Genomic DNA, 18,946 nt, shown 5'->3' with positions numbered 1-18,946 from the left:
CGGGGCAGAGAGGAGTGAGGCGAGGAGTTGGCTGCGGCCGGGGCAGGGGGAAGGAGCAGAGCCGGCGGTGGGGGCGGCTGGGCCCGGGTGATGTCAGCCGTGCAAATAAGTCCTTGAAAGAAGACTGTGGGAACGGGGAGAAGTTTGAACGTGTTGTCTCTTGGAGCTTTGATCCGCTGTCTGTAACTTTAGGGAGAAGAGAGACTTGAGTTTGTGTTTTCAGCTGTTCTAGGTGGCTCGGCCTTTGCCTTGCCAGAAAAGCAGCATTTAATTGTTACCCGCATGGGAAACTGTGAACTCTGATACTCTCTGTCAGCAGAGGAGTTCGAAACGATTTTATGAAGGTAAATAAAGCTGGTCAACTGTAACACGTTTTCAGTTCAAAGCACTTGTGTCCACTAGAAAAGCGAGAAAGAAAGCTTAATATTGCAAAGAAACTGAAGGTAGCTCCGTGAAAAAGTATGTTATCATTTGATTACTTGCCGACAACATTTTTTTGTGGCACTTTGAAAGAAGAGGGAGAGAAAGAAAAGGTCTGTCAAGCTGTTCCTACCCAAAGCAGACAAGAAGTGGAACTAGGAAACCCTCAAAAATTTAGCACCTCTGTAACCCAAAGCTGAGTGTTGACTTATGAACTTTTTTTTTTTAAAGGAATGTCTTACTAATTTTCTGGGCGTTTTGCTTTTAGACTAGTTGCTTGGGTCTCATTATTTTGGTTTTATTTTGTACATAGGTAAGGTTTGGAAATTCCTTTTAAAAAATAAAGTACAGAAGTTCATGAAAGCTCTTGGTCTGAGCAGTCTGCATTTTACAGTGAATACTAAATACTGGAAGAATTCAAGCAAAATTGCAAGAGTTGGCAATGATGCAAATACTGACCTAAACTTGCTGACCTTGTCAGTCTCAGTAAACTTGCCAATCAGTCTTTGATTTGGGCTATTTTACACAGATCTGTTTTTAAACTATATATGTAGATTTGGTTAAAATAGGATTTAAAAGCACATATATATATTTGGACTGCATCAGCTTGTCCTGCTGGGAATTCTGCAGTGAAAAAACAATTCCTCGATCTGAATCAGCAGACAATGATATCAAAGCTTGTGGGTCAGGAAAGTGTAGAATAGATGATTAGAAGAATATGCTGAGGAATAAATACAGTTTAGGCATAGACATGCATTGCAGAAATGATGAAAACCCAGAAATAATCACAGAACCTATGTCAGAAAGATTTAATGCTTTAGGCAAACTGCAGGACACGCTGGCAGCTTTCCAAGCATAGTTAGTTGTCTTGTAAGTCAGAGTAAGATCTTGTAGAACTGATCTTGACGTTATGTGTGAATGAGATATCAGATGCTCGTGACGTTATATTGAAATAAAAAACATGGTGCTCTAACCTCAAGGTATTTTTTTTCCTGTATCTCTAAAATGGGGAAATTGTTAAAAAAATTGTCTAGCAGCTTAAATACTGCTGACAGCCACAGCTTTGTGATTTTTCTTGACACTTAAAGAAACAAAAAAAAAAAGAAAACTCTTTTTTTGGCTGCAAATTTGATACAATCAATAGAAATACAGGAATTTATTTGAAGCCATGTTATTTGGCCATACTGTAACCAGAGAGTAAACCATGTAGCTGCTGTTGCACCAAGATTAAGTGGTTGAAGAAAAGCCATTTCACTTTTCAGTCAACTGAGAAGGTTTCTTAAATGTTACAAATGCTATCACGACAATGTATCTGACTCACACTATTAGCCTTCATGGAAGGAGCAGTGAAGGGCTTTTTATTAGTGATAAGCTAATTTGCATCCACTGAAAAATAAGTGACAGCGTCATTCTTTCTGTTACAAGTACAGGATTTAAAGCACTTAATAAAGTAAGAAAAAGAGTGTGTTTAAATTTAGCTGGCAAGAGTTTAATTTTCCTGAAAAACCTGTGTACTACCCATGTAGACACAGTTTTAAGTGTATCCTACTGTACAAAAATCCTGGTAAAATTACTGGAAAGGACTAAACTGTAGAGTGGGATGTGTCTAGGTGGAGAGCAACGCTACAAAAGAGAGACGGATAAGCAAGCTTTGTTAAATGTGGTTAAAACTGCCAGGTTAGGATCAGATTTGATGCCAGGAGGGTCTCTCTTGGTGGTCTTTGTATCTGGAATTTAGAGGGGACTGTGTATTATAGGTTTAAAGCTAAGGTTCATTTCAGCAGGGATGAAAGAGCATCAAGTTTTTGTGAGTTTGTCATTTATGCTGATGTTTAAGTTTGTAAAAGAGTTGTGAGAGCAGTGATCATGTTAAATGCCTGTCTTATCACCTATTTGGAGGAGACTGAATAAATTAAATTAGGAGTGAGGGTCATGCAGAGGAGGTTAGACGCATATTTTTGGATGTATTATGTCTAATAGGCATATTCACCACTCAAGACTAAAGCCTATCTTCCCTAGAAGATAATCATATTGATTGGTTCTCTGCCAGAACTAGATAATGCTGTGTTATAATTCAAACTGATAAAATACCATGTTTGCCCTCCAGAATATAATCATGGCCCTCTGTCTGGAAATATCAGAATGGTAGATATTAAATGGTAAACATTCCCAGATCTGAAGAGACAAGCTACCAAAAATCAGAAAGATAAGCTTCAAGCTCCCATTGGACATATGGTAGCCAGATTCACCACTAAAAAAGAAGTTGGCATATAATGTTTTTGCTCAACACAGTAATGATTTAAAGAAGCATAACCTCTGTGAAATAGAAATGTGCAATTTGAAATTTGTGATGTCTTACATAATGGCAGAGAAGGAAAAGATCAGGGACCTTCTTTAAAGAAAGTATTCAGATGTAATTTGGGGAAATAGTCAAATCCAGAAGGAAGGATATTGTGCCTTAAGATCTTTTTTTAAGGGAAGGGGCCCAGTGGTTTGCTTTTAAAACACTGTTCTCATTGGAAATTCTTTTCTCATTGTCCTGCAGTGCTGCAGTGGCACAATGTGGGTTTTCTAAAGTGAATTTAGTATAATCAAAACAACCTCACGTACATACATGCAGTAAACCACACTCTTTTGGCTTAATAGGACCAGGAGCAAAACATATTTGTGGTCACAAACACAATCAACACGTCATTGGCAATAGCAATAGAAAACAAAAACAGCATTATTCTGTATGATCTAGATATCAAACCAGATGGGTACCATCCATAGTATTACTTAAATAGTTTCTATTCTGACTCATGTTTGTAGACTGGTCGTGGCATTGGCATTTTAATTCATATTAAATCAGGACAAGACTAAACATATGAACCAATGAGAGTCAGACGCACTAAAACAATTAGAATAAACAGGAGAAACTTTGGCATGGCAATTGAAAACAGCAGAAGAACAAAATGTAAGATGGAAAAACAGACTTTGGATAGCCACAACAGCAACAGTTTTTCACTTTAGCTCAAGAGAGAGAGACCACAATCCAAACAGTGGAAAACTGTGTTTTTTAGGATGTTCAAAATTTGAAATCTTAGTTATCTGTGGATGTCTTTCCTTCCCTCAAGTTGCTTCCTTCCCTGTAGTGAGTAGAACTACAAGTTCTGCTTCCAGTCCCCTCTTGTAAAAACTAAGGTGTCCAACTTAAGACATTCAGTAGGAAATAAATGGCAGAGAAGGCATTGAGCTACAAAGTAGTGTATTGCCAGACTGGGTTGGACAGTGGTTGCAAATGGACATCTGGAATTAGCATCTCAGAGTAGCATGGTGGACACATTGAATCATCTTCACTAACTGAGCACGATCTCTGCCTGTGGAAAAGGGCAAATGTATCTCCATTAGTGATTTGCTAGGGCTCCTACAGCTCCTCTTAAGCCTCTAGCGGTGGTTATTGTCAACTGAAGTGCTGAAGTAAATGGCTCATTGGAAATGTCCATGATCCAAAGCTATGTCTGTAACTTCAGGCTTCTTTTTTTTTATTTTTTTTCTGTAGGAGTATGGAAAGGAATTTTCTTACTTTTTTTTGAGTGAGCAGGGAAAGTCTCACATATGACTTCATTTTCTTACTTGTTTTGTTTCAAGGTCTTTCACATGTGTTCTTGTTTCCACCATTTCTCATGAATGCAGTCCTCGTGTTATAATGGGGGTTTTTTGCTTTAATGTGTTGGGTTTTTTTCCTGTTCTGCAGCTTCTCCTAGCAGCAAACTGTTACAGAATCCTTCAAATCCATTTCATTTGTGTTTTTGTTTTTATCTGTAATGCTTCCCCTGCAGCAGCCACTCCTCATTCTAGTCAATCTGCTCTTGCCAGCAGCATGGGAAAGCACAACTGTGAAGGAATACAAGCTTAGTCCAGTTGAGGAAATTAATCTTTTGGATCCAGAGAAAGGCATCAAGGCATGAGAGAATGTGTCATCTGTGAATTGTTTAGTTTATGTAATAGTGAAAAATCTGGGCTTGATTTCAGAGTCTGTACTATGCCCTTGTCTTCTTCCCTGACCTAATAAAGTTTGGGTGTATAGTAAATGCAGGATGCACAGGCTCAGTGTTTTTGTTGTTCTGCCCTGATTTTAGAGGACCTAAAGGTTGTTTAGAGAAACTCTTCTTTGTGTTCTCTTGTCTGGCAGGAAGAAAGCTGCATCTTGGGGGCACAAAAAGAAAAACGGGGTCAAAATGGAAGTTGATGAAATCCTCAATAATGAGATTTACTAAGAAAACTGTGCTTTTTTCAGATACAGCTTTTGAGTATCTGTAGTGGCCCAGACACTGCACATCTGATGTGGGGGTCTGATCCAAGCTCATCCATGCCGGGGCAGAGAGGAGTGAGGCGAGGAGTTGGCTGCGGCCGGGGCAGGGGGAAGGAGCAGAGCCGGCGGTGGGGGCGGCTGGGCCCGGGTGATGTCAGCCGTGCAAATAAGTCCTTGAAAGAAGACTGTGGGAACGGGGAGAAGTTTGAACGTGTTGTCTCTTGGAGCTTTGATCCGCTGTCTGTAACTTTAGGGAGAAGAGAGACTTGAGTTTGTGTTTTCAGCTGTTCTAGGTGGCTCGGCCTTTGCCTTGCCAGAAAAGCAGCATTTAATTGTTACCCGCATGGGAAACTGTGAACTCTGATACTCTCTGTCAGCAGAGGAGTTCGAAACGATTTTATGAAGGTAAATAAAGCTGGTCAACTGTAACACGTTTTCAGTTCAAAGCACTTGTGTCCACTAGAAAAGCGAGAAAGAAAGCTTAATATTGCAAAGAAACTGAAGGTAGCTCCGTGAAAAAGTATGTTATCATTTGATTACTTGCCGACAACATTTTTTTGTGGCACTTTGAAAGAAGAGGGAGAGAAAGAAAAGGTCTGTCAAGCTGTTCCTACCCAAAGCAGACAAGAAGTGGAACTAGGAAACCCTCAAAAATTTAGCACCTCTGTAACCCAAAGCTGAGTGTTGACTTATGAACTTTTTTTTTTTAAAGGAATGTCTTACTAATTTTCTGGGCGTTTTGCTTTTAGACTAGTTGCTTGGGTCTCATTATTTTGGTTTTATTTTGTACATAGGTAAGGTTTGGAAATTCCTTTTAAAAAATAAAGTACAGAAGTTCATGAAAGCTCTTGGTCTGAGCAGTCTGCATTTTACAGTGAATACTAAATACTGGAAGAATTCAAGCAAAATTGCAAGAGTTGGCAATGATGCAAATACTGACCTAAACTTGCTGACCTTGTCAGTCTCAGTAAACTTGCCAATCAGTCTTTGATTTGGGCTATTTTACACAGATCTGTTTTTAAACTATATATGTAGATTTGGTTAAAATAGGATTTAAAAGCACATATATATATTTGGACTGCATCAGCTTGTCCTGCTGGGAATTCTGCAGTGAAAAAACAATTCCTCGATCTGAATCAGCAGACAATGATATCAAAGCTTGTGGGTCAGGAAAGTGTAGAATAGATGATTAGAAGAATATGCTGAGGAATAAATACAGTTTAGGCATAGACATGCATTGCAGAAATGATGAAAACCCAGAAATAATCACAGAACCTATGTCAGAAAGATTTAATGCTTTAGGCAAACTGCAGGACACGCTGGCAGCTTTCCAAGCATAGTTAGTTGTCTTGTAAGTCAGAGTAAGATCTTGTAGAACTGATCTTGACGTTATGTGTGAATGAGATATCAGATGCTCGTGACGTTATATTGAAATAAAAAACATGGTGCTCTAACCTCAAGGTATTTTTTTTCCTGTATCTCTAAAATGGGGAAATTGTTAAAAAAATTGTCTAGCAGCTTAAATACTGCTGACAGCCACAGCTTTGTGATTTTTCTTGACACTTAAAGAAACAAAAAAAAAAAGAAAACTCTTTTTTTGGCTGCAAATTTGATACAATCAATAGAAATACAGGAATTTATTTGAAGCCATGTTATTTGGCCATACTGTAACCAGAGAGTAAACCATGTAGCTGCTGTTGCACCAAGATTAAGTGGTTGAAGAAAAGCCATTTCACTTTTCAGTCAACTGAGAAGGTTTCTTAAATGTTACAAATGCTATCACGACAATGTATCTGACTCACACTATTAGCCTTCATGGAAGGAGCAGTGAAGGGCTTTTTATTAGTGATAAGCTAATTTGCATCCACTGAAAAATAAGTGACAGCGTCATTCTTTCTGTTACAAGTACAGGATTTAAAGCACTTAATAAAGTAAGAAAAAGAGTGTGTTTAAATTTAGCTGGCAAGAGTTTAATTTTCCTGAAAAACCTGTGTACTACCCATGTAGACACAGTTTTAAGTGTATCCTACTGTACAAAAATCCTGGTAAAATTACTGGAAAGGACTAAACTGTAGAGTGGGATGTGTCTAGGTGGAGAGCAACGCTACAAAAGAGAGACGGATAAGCAAGCTTTGTTAAATGTGGTTAAAACTGCCAGGTTAGGATCAGATTTGATGCCAGGAGGGTCTCTCTTGGTGGTCTTTGTATCTGGAATTTAGAGGGGACTGTATATTATAGGTTTAAAGCTAGGGTTCATTTCAGCAGGGATGAAAGAGCATCAAGTTTTTGTGAGTTTGTCATTTATGCTGATGTTTAAGTTTGTAAAAGAGTTGTGAGAGCAGTGATCATGTTAAATGCCTGTCTTATCACCTATTTGGAGGAGACTGAATAAATTAAATTAGGAGTGAGGGTCATGCAGAGGAGGTTAGACGCATATTTTTGGATGTATTATGTCTAATAGGCATATTCACCACTCAAGACTAAAGCCTATCTTCCCTAGAAGATAATCATATTGATTGGTTCTCTGCCAGAACTAGATAATGCTGTGTTATAATTCAAACTGATAAAATACCATGTTTGCCCTCCAGAATATAATCATGGCCCTCTGTCTGGAAATATCAGAATGGTAGATATTAAATGGTAAACATTCCCAGATCTGAAGAGACAAGCTACCAAAAATCAGAAAGATAAGCTTCAAGCTCCCATTGGACATATGGTAGCCAGATTCACCACTAAAAAAGAAGTTGGCATATAATGTTTTTGCTCAACACAGTAATGATTTAAAGAAGCATAACCTCTGTGAAATAGAAATGTGCAATTTGAAATTTGTGATGTCTTACATAATGGCAGAGAAGGAAAAGATCAGGGACCTTCTTTAAAGAAAGTATTCAGATGTAATTTGGGGAAATAGTCAAATCCAGAAGGAAGGATATTGTGCCTTAAGATCTTTTTTTAAGGGAAGGGGCCCAGTGGTTTGCTTTTAAAACACTGTTCTCATTGGAAATTCTTTTCTCATTGTCCTGCAGTACTGCAGTGGCACAATGTGGGTTTTCTAAAGTGAATTTAGTATAATCAAAACAACCTCACGTACATACATGCAGTAAACCACACTCTTTTGGCTTAATAGGACCAGGAGCAAAACATATTTGTGGTCACAAACACAATCAACACGTCATTGGCAATAGCAATAGAAAACAAAAACAGCATTATTCTGTATGATCTAGATATCAAACCAGATGGGTACCATCCATAGTATTACTTAAATAGTTTCTATTCTGACTCATGTTTGTAGACTGGTCGTGGCATTGGCATTTTAATTCATATTAAATCAGGACAAGACTAAACATATGAACCAATGAGAGTCAGACGCACTAAAACAATTAGAATAAACAGGAGAAACTTTGGCATGGCAATTGAAAACAGCAGAAGAACAAAATGTAAGATGGAAAAACAGACTTTGGATAGCCACAACAGCAACAGTTTTTCACTTTAGCTCAAGAGAGAGAGACCACAATCCAAACAGTGGAAAACTGTGTTTTTTAGGATGTTCAAAATTTGAAATCTTAGTTATCTGTGGATGTCTTTCCTTCCCTCAAGTTGCTTCCTTCCCTGTAGTGAGTAGAACTACAAGTTCTGCTTCCAGTCCCCTCTTGTAAAAACTAAGGTGTCCAACTTAAGACATTCAGTAGGAAAGAAATGGCAGAGAAGGCATTGAGCTACAAAGTAGTGTATTGCCAGACTGGGTTGGACAGTGGTTGCAAATGGACATCTGGAATTAGCATCTCAGAGTAGCATGGTGGACACATTGAATCATCTTCACTAACTGAGCACGATCTCTGCCTGTGGAAAAGGGCAAATGTATCTCCATTAGTGATTTGCTAGGGCTCCTACAGCTCCTCTTAAGCCTCTAGCGGTGGTTATTGTCAACTGAAGTGCTGAAGTAAATGGCTCATTGGAAATGTCCATGATCCAAAGCTATGTCTGTAACTTCAGGCTTCTTTTTTTTTTATTTTTTTTCTGTAGGAGTATGGAAAGGAATTTTCTTACTTTTTTTTGAGTGAGCAGGGAAAGTCTCACATATGACTTCATTTTCTTACTTGTTTTGTTTCAAGGTCTTTCACATGTGTTCTTGTTTCCACCATTTCTCATGAATGCAGTCCTCGTGTTATAATGGGGGTTTTTTGCTTTAATGTGTTGGGTTTTTTTCCTGTTCTGCAGCTTCTCCTAGCAGCAAACTGTTACAGAATCCTTCAAATCCATTTCATTTGTGTTTTTGTTTTTATCTGTAATGCTTCCCCTGCAGCAGCCACTCCTCATTCTAGTCAATCTGCTCTTGCCAGCAGCATGGGAAAGCACAACTGTGAAGGAATACAAGCTTAGTCCAGTTGAGGAAATTAATCTTTTGGATCCAGAGAAAGGCATCAAGGCATGAGAGAATGTGTCATCTGTGAATTGTTTAGTTTATGTAATAGTGAAAAATCTGGGCTTGATTTCAGAGTCTGTACTATGCCCTTGTCTTCTTCCCTGACCTAATAAAGTTTGGGTGTATAGTAAATGCAGGATGCACAGGCTCAGTGTTTTTGTTGTTCTGCCCTGATTTTAGAGGACCTAAAGGTTGTTTAGAGAAACTCTTCTTTGTGTTCTCTTGTCTGGCAGGAAGAAAGCTGCATCTTGGGGGCACAAAAAGAAAAACGGGGTCAAAATGGAAGTTGATGAAATCCTCAATAATGAGATTTACTAAGAAAACTGTGCTTTTTTCAGATACAGCTTTTGAGTATCTGTAGTGGCCCAGACACTGCACATCTGATGTGGGGGTCTGATCCAAGCTCATCCATGCCAAAAGAAGCTTTTCACTGCTGTAAACTTTGTTGGTGTCACGCCCCTAAAAAATCTGAGTGATCAGTTTATTTTAGGGTGAGACAGTTCAACATTTTAGCATGTTAGTATTTGGTGTTATACTCTGGACCGGAAAAGCTTCTGACAAAGTTTGTCTACCAAAAAATTACAAAGTATTGAAGAGGAAAAAAGAAGGGAAAATGTCGGGTTGAATGTTTCTTAACACAAAATAACTAGGGCAAGACCACAAATTACTTTTTTTAACCCATTACAAGGGCTGCATTTGGAACCAATGTTATGAACCCCAAGTGAGAGACAGTGCACCATTGATCCCAGCTGGCACTTTCTGAAATGAACTGTTTGTGCAACGGAGGATGTTGTGTGTCCTCTCTGAGGACTGGTGGTGCTAGAACACCTGCTCAACACTTGTCTTTGGCTCTGATCCATGAAAATTTTCCCCTCCCCACTCCTCCCTTCCTAAATGGAAATGTAGAAGTTTTAAAAGTCTTGGGAAATATGAATGGTAAACTGGTCACACCATGTCTTTTAATTTAAGTGCAACAACAGTGTTGCTTTCTGGATTTTATTTAATTGAAACCTCCCTGCCCTTTCATTTGGTGTCTTCATTTTGTGTCCTAACCTACTGTGTACTGTAATTAGGCACTGTCTTTCCTTCCAGAAACAATTCCATTTCACCAATAACTAATATGACTTCTGTTTTTTAGACTTGTTTATCTAGTTCCATTTTAATAGTGTGTATTTAGTAGATTTTTTGAGCTGAAGAATAGCTCTTCTTTTACTATAGTCATGCCTGTACTACATGAATGGTGTGGCGAAAGTAATTTCTTTGGCTTCCAAGTGACCAAGAGGTTAGCCCTACTTGTCTTACTATGTAACTTGTCTTACTTTGTGAAAAAAACTAGGAAACTGGTAAAGAGGAATTGGAGGAAGGTCTTAAAAAGGGAAAAATAATAGGAAAGACGTAAGATTTTGCTGAAGAAAGTGTGAAGTGTCTGTGGAGTTGAGGTTGAGGTAAGAGGCAGGGAAACTACAAACCTAACAGTGACAGCTCCCCAGCTATCTAGAAGCCCCCTGTTTTTCTACTTCTCTTTCTGCCAGCTCTGGCTGTGTGCTTGCTCTCTGCAGTTTTCTTACATGGCTACATGGCAAGGTTCAGGGAAAAGCTCTAGTTTAGTCCTGTTATCTTCTCCCAGTAATAGCATTTTGGAAGACAAGGCACCCAGTAAATGCTGCTACCTCCTCCTTCCCATGAATGAGTTCCCAGCTGTCTGCTTCTGTTCCTACCAGCTGCAGTGTCTGGTCTGTTTAAGTTTGTAAATAGCTTTGAGATCCTTCCAGATGAAAGGTTCTACTTAAGTGAGATCATTATCACCTTACAGGTTTCTCAACTCCCTGTTCTCGGTTCAAGCTTTTTGTCTCATCTCAGCTTGGGGTCCTGCACAGTACTAGACATTCCCAGCTTACATCAACACAAAGCTTACATACAAATTTCAACTTCCATTCATTGAGTTGTTTGACACATCTCAGAGTAGTTCAGAGCTGAAGGTTAAATAGATGTATTTTCTGGAGCCAATGCTAAAATACTTTGCATTTGCCACATTGAGATCGTACTGCATTTACGTCTGACTTCATCTTATTTTGTGTGCTTCAAGAGACTGTATAGTTCTCTTCCTCCCACTTCTGAAGTACTTACTCATTCTAGGAAGCATTCCAGCTACAATGTTGTCCTGTGATCCACAGTATACTTTTATAGCCATATTTTTGTTCATGTTCTTGTGGTTAAACTGTAAGCCTGTCAGGGCAGGGATTTCACTTCTATCTGGTGTACTAACTTAGAGAATGGAACCCTGACAACTTGTTCAGAGGGCTCTCTCTGTTCAAAGACTCACAGGCAGTAATATGATGTTTGGACAGGACAGAACCCCTTTTCTGTTCAGCTGCACATCTAAGCTGTTGTCCAACTTCCATATTTTAACTGACTAATGAGAGAATTTTTACAATATATAGTATCTATGTGTGATATTCCCAATGTCGATTCACATTCCAGTGACATTCCCCTCTTTCCTGTGAAAGTGAGATCAACTTAAACCTGTGTTTATGATACTGCAGTCATTTCCATGGCAGTAGACTATGATATCATAAGTGGAGGATTATGGCTTTCCTCTGTGTGTTAGCAATTAAAAATTATGGTTTGTGAGGTAAATCTAGTGTTTACCAAGCTTTTAGGTTTAGTCTATATGAGGCAGGGAAACTATTGCTTAATTCTCTTGAGAGTTCACTTGGGTAATGGAGTAAATGAATCCAGAAACATTTTGATCCTAGCAGGTGATACATTTTTGGGGGTGTATTTTCCTAAGGGAAGAAGAAAATCAGCTACTCCATCTTGTGTTCTCTAGTTTGGCAAAGAACACTTATCTGAAACACCATGGTACTCGTATTGTTAGGTTAGTCAGAGCTACTTAAACACTTGACTTAAATTATCACGATTTTCTAGTCTCATTAGACTGGCATTTTTCCCCTTTGGAGGTCAGTAAGCTATTATACACTACCCACAAAAGTAAAACAATATGATTATCGGTCTTCTCATCTTTTTAATGGGTGCCCTATTTGCTAGCTATCAGTAGCTGAATCTTTTTGTTGAAGCTCCCTAAGTGTACACATGCTTTTTCATGGGTTGGTGACAGTTGAGGCCAGTTTCAACACTGCGATAGCAAAAGAAAATTCATTAATTTAAAATGTAGTGTCCAGTGTTAGAACAATTGCTAATGCTGTAAGATGAAAACAGTGGATTCATAATACAACTTATTTCATCCCTTCAAATACCTAAGAATTTTTAATCCAAAGATCTAGACTTTTCTAAATAAGAGTGAAGAGAAAGGGAAAAGAGATTAGATAAAAGTTTATAGAGAAAGAACATCAGGTCTTGCAACCTGAGACAAAATCTGTAGCCATTTTTTAAAATCTAATTTAATTACAGAAATATACCACACCTGTGCACATTTCAGCCTGTCTGTCTTCCCACCTAACAGAACTGAACTCTCAGAGAATATCTGTTTAAATAAACTGTGTCAGAACTTTAGGAAAAAATCTCAAAATGGTGTGCCCCAATTACATACAAGACTTGCATGTGTCCAGTTTCACAGAAAGTCTAGGATGAGAAAGGGTTCTTCCTGAAATTACTAGCATGTTAGTAACTATAGTAGAAAGACGTTCATTTTCCCATTGGTGTTCATGGAAATGGAACCCGGCTGGAATGGAACAAAAGACAGAATTATTGTATGTAGTTTTGGAGACCAAGGTTGCTTATGCCATAACAGACCTGGCCTGTATTTGCTGAGCATACAGTCAGGTGATGTTAGAGCAACCCCCTGAGCATGCAGTTTCTCCATCATTCTGCATTCCTCCTGAAGTTTCAGCTGTCTGGGAAAGTGTTTCTTCTCTGTTTGAAGAAAACGAAAAGTCAGGAAGTAGTAAAATTACAATTGGGGAAGAAGAAGCTGTTGGGCTGAAGCTTATTTACAAATTGTCCAATATCAACATCAGGAATAAAGAGTTTGTGCTCATTTTTGCTATGGAAATAATGTCATTTTATCTCAGGAATGCACTACAGCATATGGGCATTGCTTCATGTTATAACATCCAACGTTACAGATAGCACAATTGTTGCCATTCTTAGACATCTGTGCAGTTCCAAGTAAATAGCATGCAGAACAGCAGTACACTGGGCATTGGGATTTTCAGTATTTCAGGGTATTCCTTGAGCTTCTGCTGTATCCCAGTGATACAGATTGAATATTGTGTTGTGAACATACCTATAATTTCTTGGCCCAAGAAATACTCTTTTGCCATATAACTCCCAGAGTTTTTATTGGTTTGGTTATTGTCTCTGGTATTATTGGAAATTCTTTTTAACTATTTTAAAGAAAAAACCCTCTCCTTCCTTTTCAATCTGGAGGTGTTTGCCATATAAGATTCACTGCAGTCAAAGGGGAAATTGTCTAAAGGAGCTCCTTTGAAAGTATTTGTCACAATAAACAATTGTTAGGCATTGTATTCTAACACCCAACACTAAGAATATTGGTTTTTTCTCCCTGTTTATAAGCTAGAAAATGCTATGATTAATAGTTCTGTCTTGTTAATGAATTACTTGCTGGCTGTTCTGTTAATGGAAATAACCATTTTCCTAGATGCATTTCTAGACATAAGTATCCTTGGGTGAATTTTAACACTTCTGAAAGTAAATAGCTGCTGGCACAAGCCAAAAGCTGGAATAAAATTTTTTACCGAGTTGATGGTAACAAATTTGTGTAAAAACAGTCTGAACAGGCATCTATATGATGTTGCCTCCAGGAGCTGTCTGAGCTGTTCTTTCCATGGGAGTTTACCAGTAAGGTTTTCTCTGCTTGTTTCATATGGTTCCAGTTGTTAGCCTCTATATGAAGGTGCAGGAAATTATTTGATGCTGCTATTGCTGATGCATTTCGAGCCTAGTGTCATATACTTTGAGCCTGAAGAAAATGCAAAATTACTTTTCACTAGTATGTTGCTTAAGTAGGTGCAGATTTATAGAACACGATGATCTTTGTGACAACTAATTATAAAATAAGAAGGTGGTAATGTTCCCGAATACATCAGTTGTGTGCTTTTTCTGGGTTTTATTGTTTCTTCTTTCCATTTTTTGCTTTAGTCCATTTATTCTCCTTTTTCCTGCACTAGATAATAGCATGTCACCCCTGAATCACCTGATTTCCCTTTATTTGCCTTCATCTCTCCTTGTTATCTTTCTATATCACGTTCTTCCAGTTCTTCCATTTCCATTCTTCTACTTCTTTTCCCTATTGCTCTTTTCCTGCCTCTCATCTTTCAAAAAGTAACTTCTGCTTCCTCAGACTCAAACCCCCCTTTCACTATTTATTCCATCCATCCCTAACTATACTTCCTATTCTCTCTCAAATCTCTGTTTATATAAAATGCATAAATGTTGATAGTATAAACAGCAGAAAGAAAATAACACATTGGTCAGAGATTAAAATAAAGGATGGGAAGGAACCGCAAAGACAGATCAAATTCGGTACTTGTGAAAAGATAAGCATTTTCCATATTCTCAGCTGTAATAAGAGTGAATGCACCTTCTGTCTTCTAACTACCTGATCCTGTTAACATTGTTCATTGGGAATATCCTGTTGGTGTCGTTCCATCTTTGTTTAAATTTCTTTTCCTTTTTTTTTTTTCCATTTTCCTTACCTGTTGGGAAAAAGCAATTGGTGGTTTCTCTGAAGCTCATGCTACTCCATACAGAGGCAGCAAAAATGAGCAAATTTTTCTTTAGTTTTCATTCCCTCTTGCTCATTAAATTCTGAGTATTAATGGAGACACAGGAATTATCCATCAGCAGGCATCACAAGCCACGGTTATACAGAATTACACCTTTCTGATACTTGGGATCTACGTTTCCCAAGAGAGCCTAAATCATGAAAAAGGTAAAGGTACATACCTAGAGGAGATTCCTACTAGTCATGGCAGAGTTCACCTCGGCCAGCAAAGCCCAGGCACCTCCCAGCACATTCTCATCTTTGCCCTGCAAGTTCTAATGTTATTATAATACAAGATTTTAATAGATGCCTTTATAAGGCATCTTTAGATTGAACTTCAGATAATTTTAATTATTTTTTTTTAATCAATTAATCAAGGATAAGATGGTTTCAAAGTAAAAACTCATCAAGTGAAGGAATGGCAAATTTAGCCCTCAAGTGGTCAGGCAGTTGGACTAGATGATGGTTGTAGGTCCCTTCCAACTGAGCTGTTCTGTTCTATGCTGTGCTATGCTGTGCTGTGCTATCCCATCCCATCCCCATATCAAGCTTAAATATCTTGATTACCTTCATTATATATGGTACATTGAGTAAGTATATGCAGACTAAGTATTGCTTTGGTTATACTTTTCATTTGTGACCCATGTGGATTCTGTCAGAAGCACTGTACTTAGAAACTGGGTGAAAAATGTAATACCTGTGAAAACTGTTGTCCTGTGTACAGGTTTTTAGAGCAACATCTTACTGAAGAAAATTATTAATATTTGGACTGCACTGTACTTCATCTTGATGACTGTGTAGTGAGAACACATGAATGATGTTGCTCTCAATATTATAGTTCATAAAGCACAATATGCATTTGTGCAAAATACCAATACTTAATGGTTTGTTTTACTTTTTACCCAGAAAAGACTGACGATGAGATTTGTAGAGGGGTCAGTAGGTGTTTTATTTTCTGCATGATAGCAAAAAAGAAGCACAGATTATTTTTTTGGTTTACCAGGATATGAAAAATCATAATGACAAGAATAAGGACCCTGTGGCCTGCCTACTCATCCATATTACTTCCACTTAGTTCATTGTTGTCTGATAAATCCCTTCTTTAAGAGGTAGGGAAAAGATTAATGTTCACATACATTTTGTGTATCTTAATCTGTCTTTGGGCATGTAAAGATCTTTCTTTGCTTGGATTGCAAAGTTTGTTTTGTTTTGTGTTGGTTTTTCTGGTACTTCATCATGATATAATGTTCTGTTCTGCATAGGAACTGTAGGCAGCCTTCTTCAGTCCTGTCTGGGCACATCGTGTTTCGCAGTGCATTCTACCATTGCCATCAGACGGCCTTGAAAATACTTATGTAACTGAAGTTCCAAAAGTAATGTAATGGAGAAACATCAATGAAGAACAATGTGGGAGGCAATTAAAGTTAGAGAGTAGTAATTTTGAAACTGTCCACAATCTTTCTTACATACAAAACAGATGTTTGGTAAGAATGATGGAATGTTTGCTGAGACTTAAATATCTTAAGATAGTTTCATATTTCTTTGGGATTTTCAAATCTCTTTAGAGCTTCAAGTTCAGAGTTAAACATTCCACAGATTATTAATTCATCAATATTGTCCCCACCTTTTCCTAGAATGTAACTGCTGGTGATGTGAGGAAGTATTACAGGTTTGTTGTTCCATGACAACGGTTTTTACTTTTGGCAATTAGTCAAATAAATAATTTATTTGTGTTGAAGTTTTCATGCTCCTAACATAAGAATTTTGATCTCTTGGTGATACTGTCATTTCACTGAAGTGCAGTACAGTGTGCTGCCATAAATGCTTCAGGACGTTGATCTGGGTGACTTCTTATTTCATAGAATGGTTTGAGTTGGAAGGGACCTTAAAGATCATCTAGTTTATTTGTTTCATCTTTAGGATCCATCATTAGGAGGGTAAAATTTGCTTCTGCACAGAGGGTGAGCAGAAAGGTTTGCTGAGGTTATTGAGGAGCTGTAGACATCTGTTCTCATTCTATGTGTTACAAATTTTGGTCCATTTAAGCTAAGGTTGTGATTGCACATATAAGAAGATAACAGTATTGTGGCCTTCCCACCTTAGTAGGCCTCGTGGTTGCTGCAGTCACAGCCTTTCATTTCATTTTCTCCCTTGCTTGAGATTTTCACCAGTTGTTTCAGTTCAGCTGTTTACTCATTCAGTAATGAGATCTACAAAACAGTTTGTCTTTAAAATAATAAATTTTATATATATGTATATTTGTGTTCCATAACATAAATATTTTCTCTGGTAGCAAAGCTAATTTAAGTGATTCCTGTTGCTTTGCCCCAGTTCCTCATTCACTTGTCTGTGTTGCAGTGACAAACTGTATACTGTGTAAGATCCAACAGGCTTAAAAAATACTCTGAATGGATCATGGGGTAAATCCTTTACATCTCACTCTGTCACTGTGCTTCAGCATTGTCCTGTGAAGGAACTGTTCTTCAAGCATCAATTATTTTGGTTCGTACCAGTTTGGGCAGTATTTCCACACTGTTCATTACTGTGGGCTAGAGGGAGAACCCAGACCATCAAACATCAAAGCAATGACCAATTATTTGCATTGTCTGAAAAGTTTATTTTTTTAAATAAGAACTTGTTGAAACTTGACATGGGGGAAGAAAAAATGTATTTTCTGTGATTTCTAATTGTCTCAAGATTTTTTTCCATCATTAAAGTTCTGAATTGAGACTTAAGAACCTAGAACTGGATAGGCCTGTATTTAAACCAAGTTGTAGTTAACTGAATTCCTGAGATGTCTCTTTATAAATCCTGAACACTTTATGCCTTTCAATAAGATGTTTTAGTGGATTGTTAAAAGGGAAGAATGCATAAATGAGTCAGGAACATGAGATTTTGAAAATAATTGTGGTCTTTTTTTCTGCATGTTGTGTATACTTTCCCATAACACATCTAAATCTTTTAAAATTGAGCTAGACAAAACAGACCAAGGCTAAGCCAGATCCAAAAGAGGTCTGATATTTTTTCACCACAATGTTGTACTAATATTCCTAGTTAGAGGCAAGAACTGTTCTCTCCATTGTATTTGTTCAGTTCTGAGAAAAGCCAATAAATTTTATGTACTAGACAATGGCTAGTTACACCTACTCTAATCTCAGAGGGATTTTCCCCGTTCTAGGGAATTCCCAGCAGGGAAGAAAGAGCTAGTTGTGTTCAGTGATTCAAAGAGGATAAAATCATAGCTAAACTCTAGAGCTTTACAATATATTCATTTTTATTAAGACACTTTTACATGCATTGTTTTTTCCAGTGTTTTGATACCTCTGGTGATCTTCACATTTCTTCGGAAGAAAAAATAGTCTGAATGTTTCTTTTGATGCTATATAAATTACAGTCATCTTAGATAATGTGATACCTAATCTAACATACAAATTCTCTCTTCCCCTCTGAGCTGCCTGATGAGAATATTGTTTTTCTTTGTTTTTTTTTTCTTTTTAGAGAAAAATGCATATGTAGTTTCCTGTTTTCCTTTCTCATGCAGATGTCATTTCTCAGAAATATACTGATACTTTATACTTTTCTTCAGTATGTCTTATGAGCTAAGTATACTGTACTACCAAATTAAACCTTAGTTACACAGCATTCTGTGTTTTCAACATACAAAGTAGTACCAAGTCAAAGTGTCAGCACGGGCTCAGGGTAGTGTGGCTGTACTGCTGCCAGCAGAAGCACTCCTGCTCCTCCCTTCACTCACCTTCTCCTCAGCCCTGAAAGTTCTGGCCCACCCTGGCTGCTGTACAGTGAGTTGGACCCATTTGCTGGTCCAAATTAAAATGACATTTTTTAACAGAAATATTTTAAATCAGGAAGCTCCATGAGCAATAAAAATAATGCAAGGAGAGTGGGAAAATGCTGCTGAGGGGAGGGGTTTTACATCAGCTTAAGCTAACAGTAATGATACATCTTTATCACACTTTCATGCGTTGAAAGCAATGCACACTGTGTAGCTGTCAAGAACTGGAAACAAACAATTATTAATTTCAGGATTCATTTATGCAAATAC

The 18,946-nt window shown here is 37.8% G+C and overlaps 1 protein-coding gene across 1 annotated transcript in view; it reads left to right on the top strand.

Annotated features, from left to right (window-relative positions):
• Nucleotides 1-4,771: 4,771 nt before the first annotated feature.
• Nucleotides 4,772-18,946, top strand: part of RBKS (ribokinase) — a 71,911-nt gene continuing 57,736 nt past the window's right edge. Inside the window, exons 1-2 of the mRNA XM_010004955.1 lie at nt 4,772-4,957; nt 7,842-7,954. Of these exons, the coding sequence (XP_010003257.1) occupies nt 4,772-4,957; nt 7,842-7,954 (299 nt within the window). The remainder of the gene's footprint in view (nt 4,958-7,841; nt 7,955-18,946) is intronic.

The sequence above is a fragment of the Chaetura pelagica genome, unplaced genomic scaffold, assembly GCF_000747805.2.
Source record: "Chaetura pelagica isolate M959 unplaced genomic scaffold, ChaPel_1.0 scaffold13, whole genome shotgun sequence".
NCBI classification, from domain to species: domain Eukaryota; kingdom Metazoa; phylum Chordata; class Aves; order Apodiformes; family Apodidae; genus Chaetura; species Chaetura pelagica.
The sequence above is the reverse complement of the archived record's forward strand: the minus strand, read 5'-3'. Positions and strand labels throughout refer to the sequence as shown.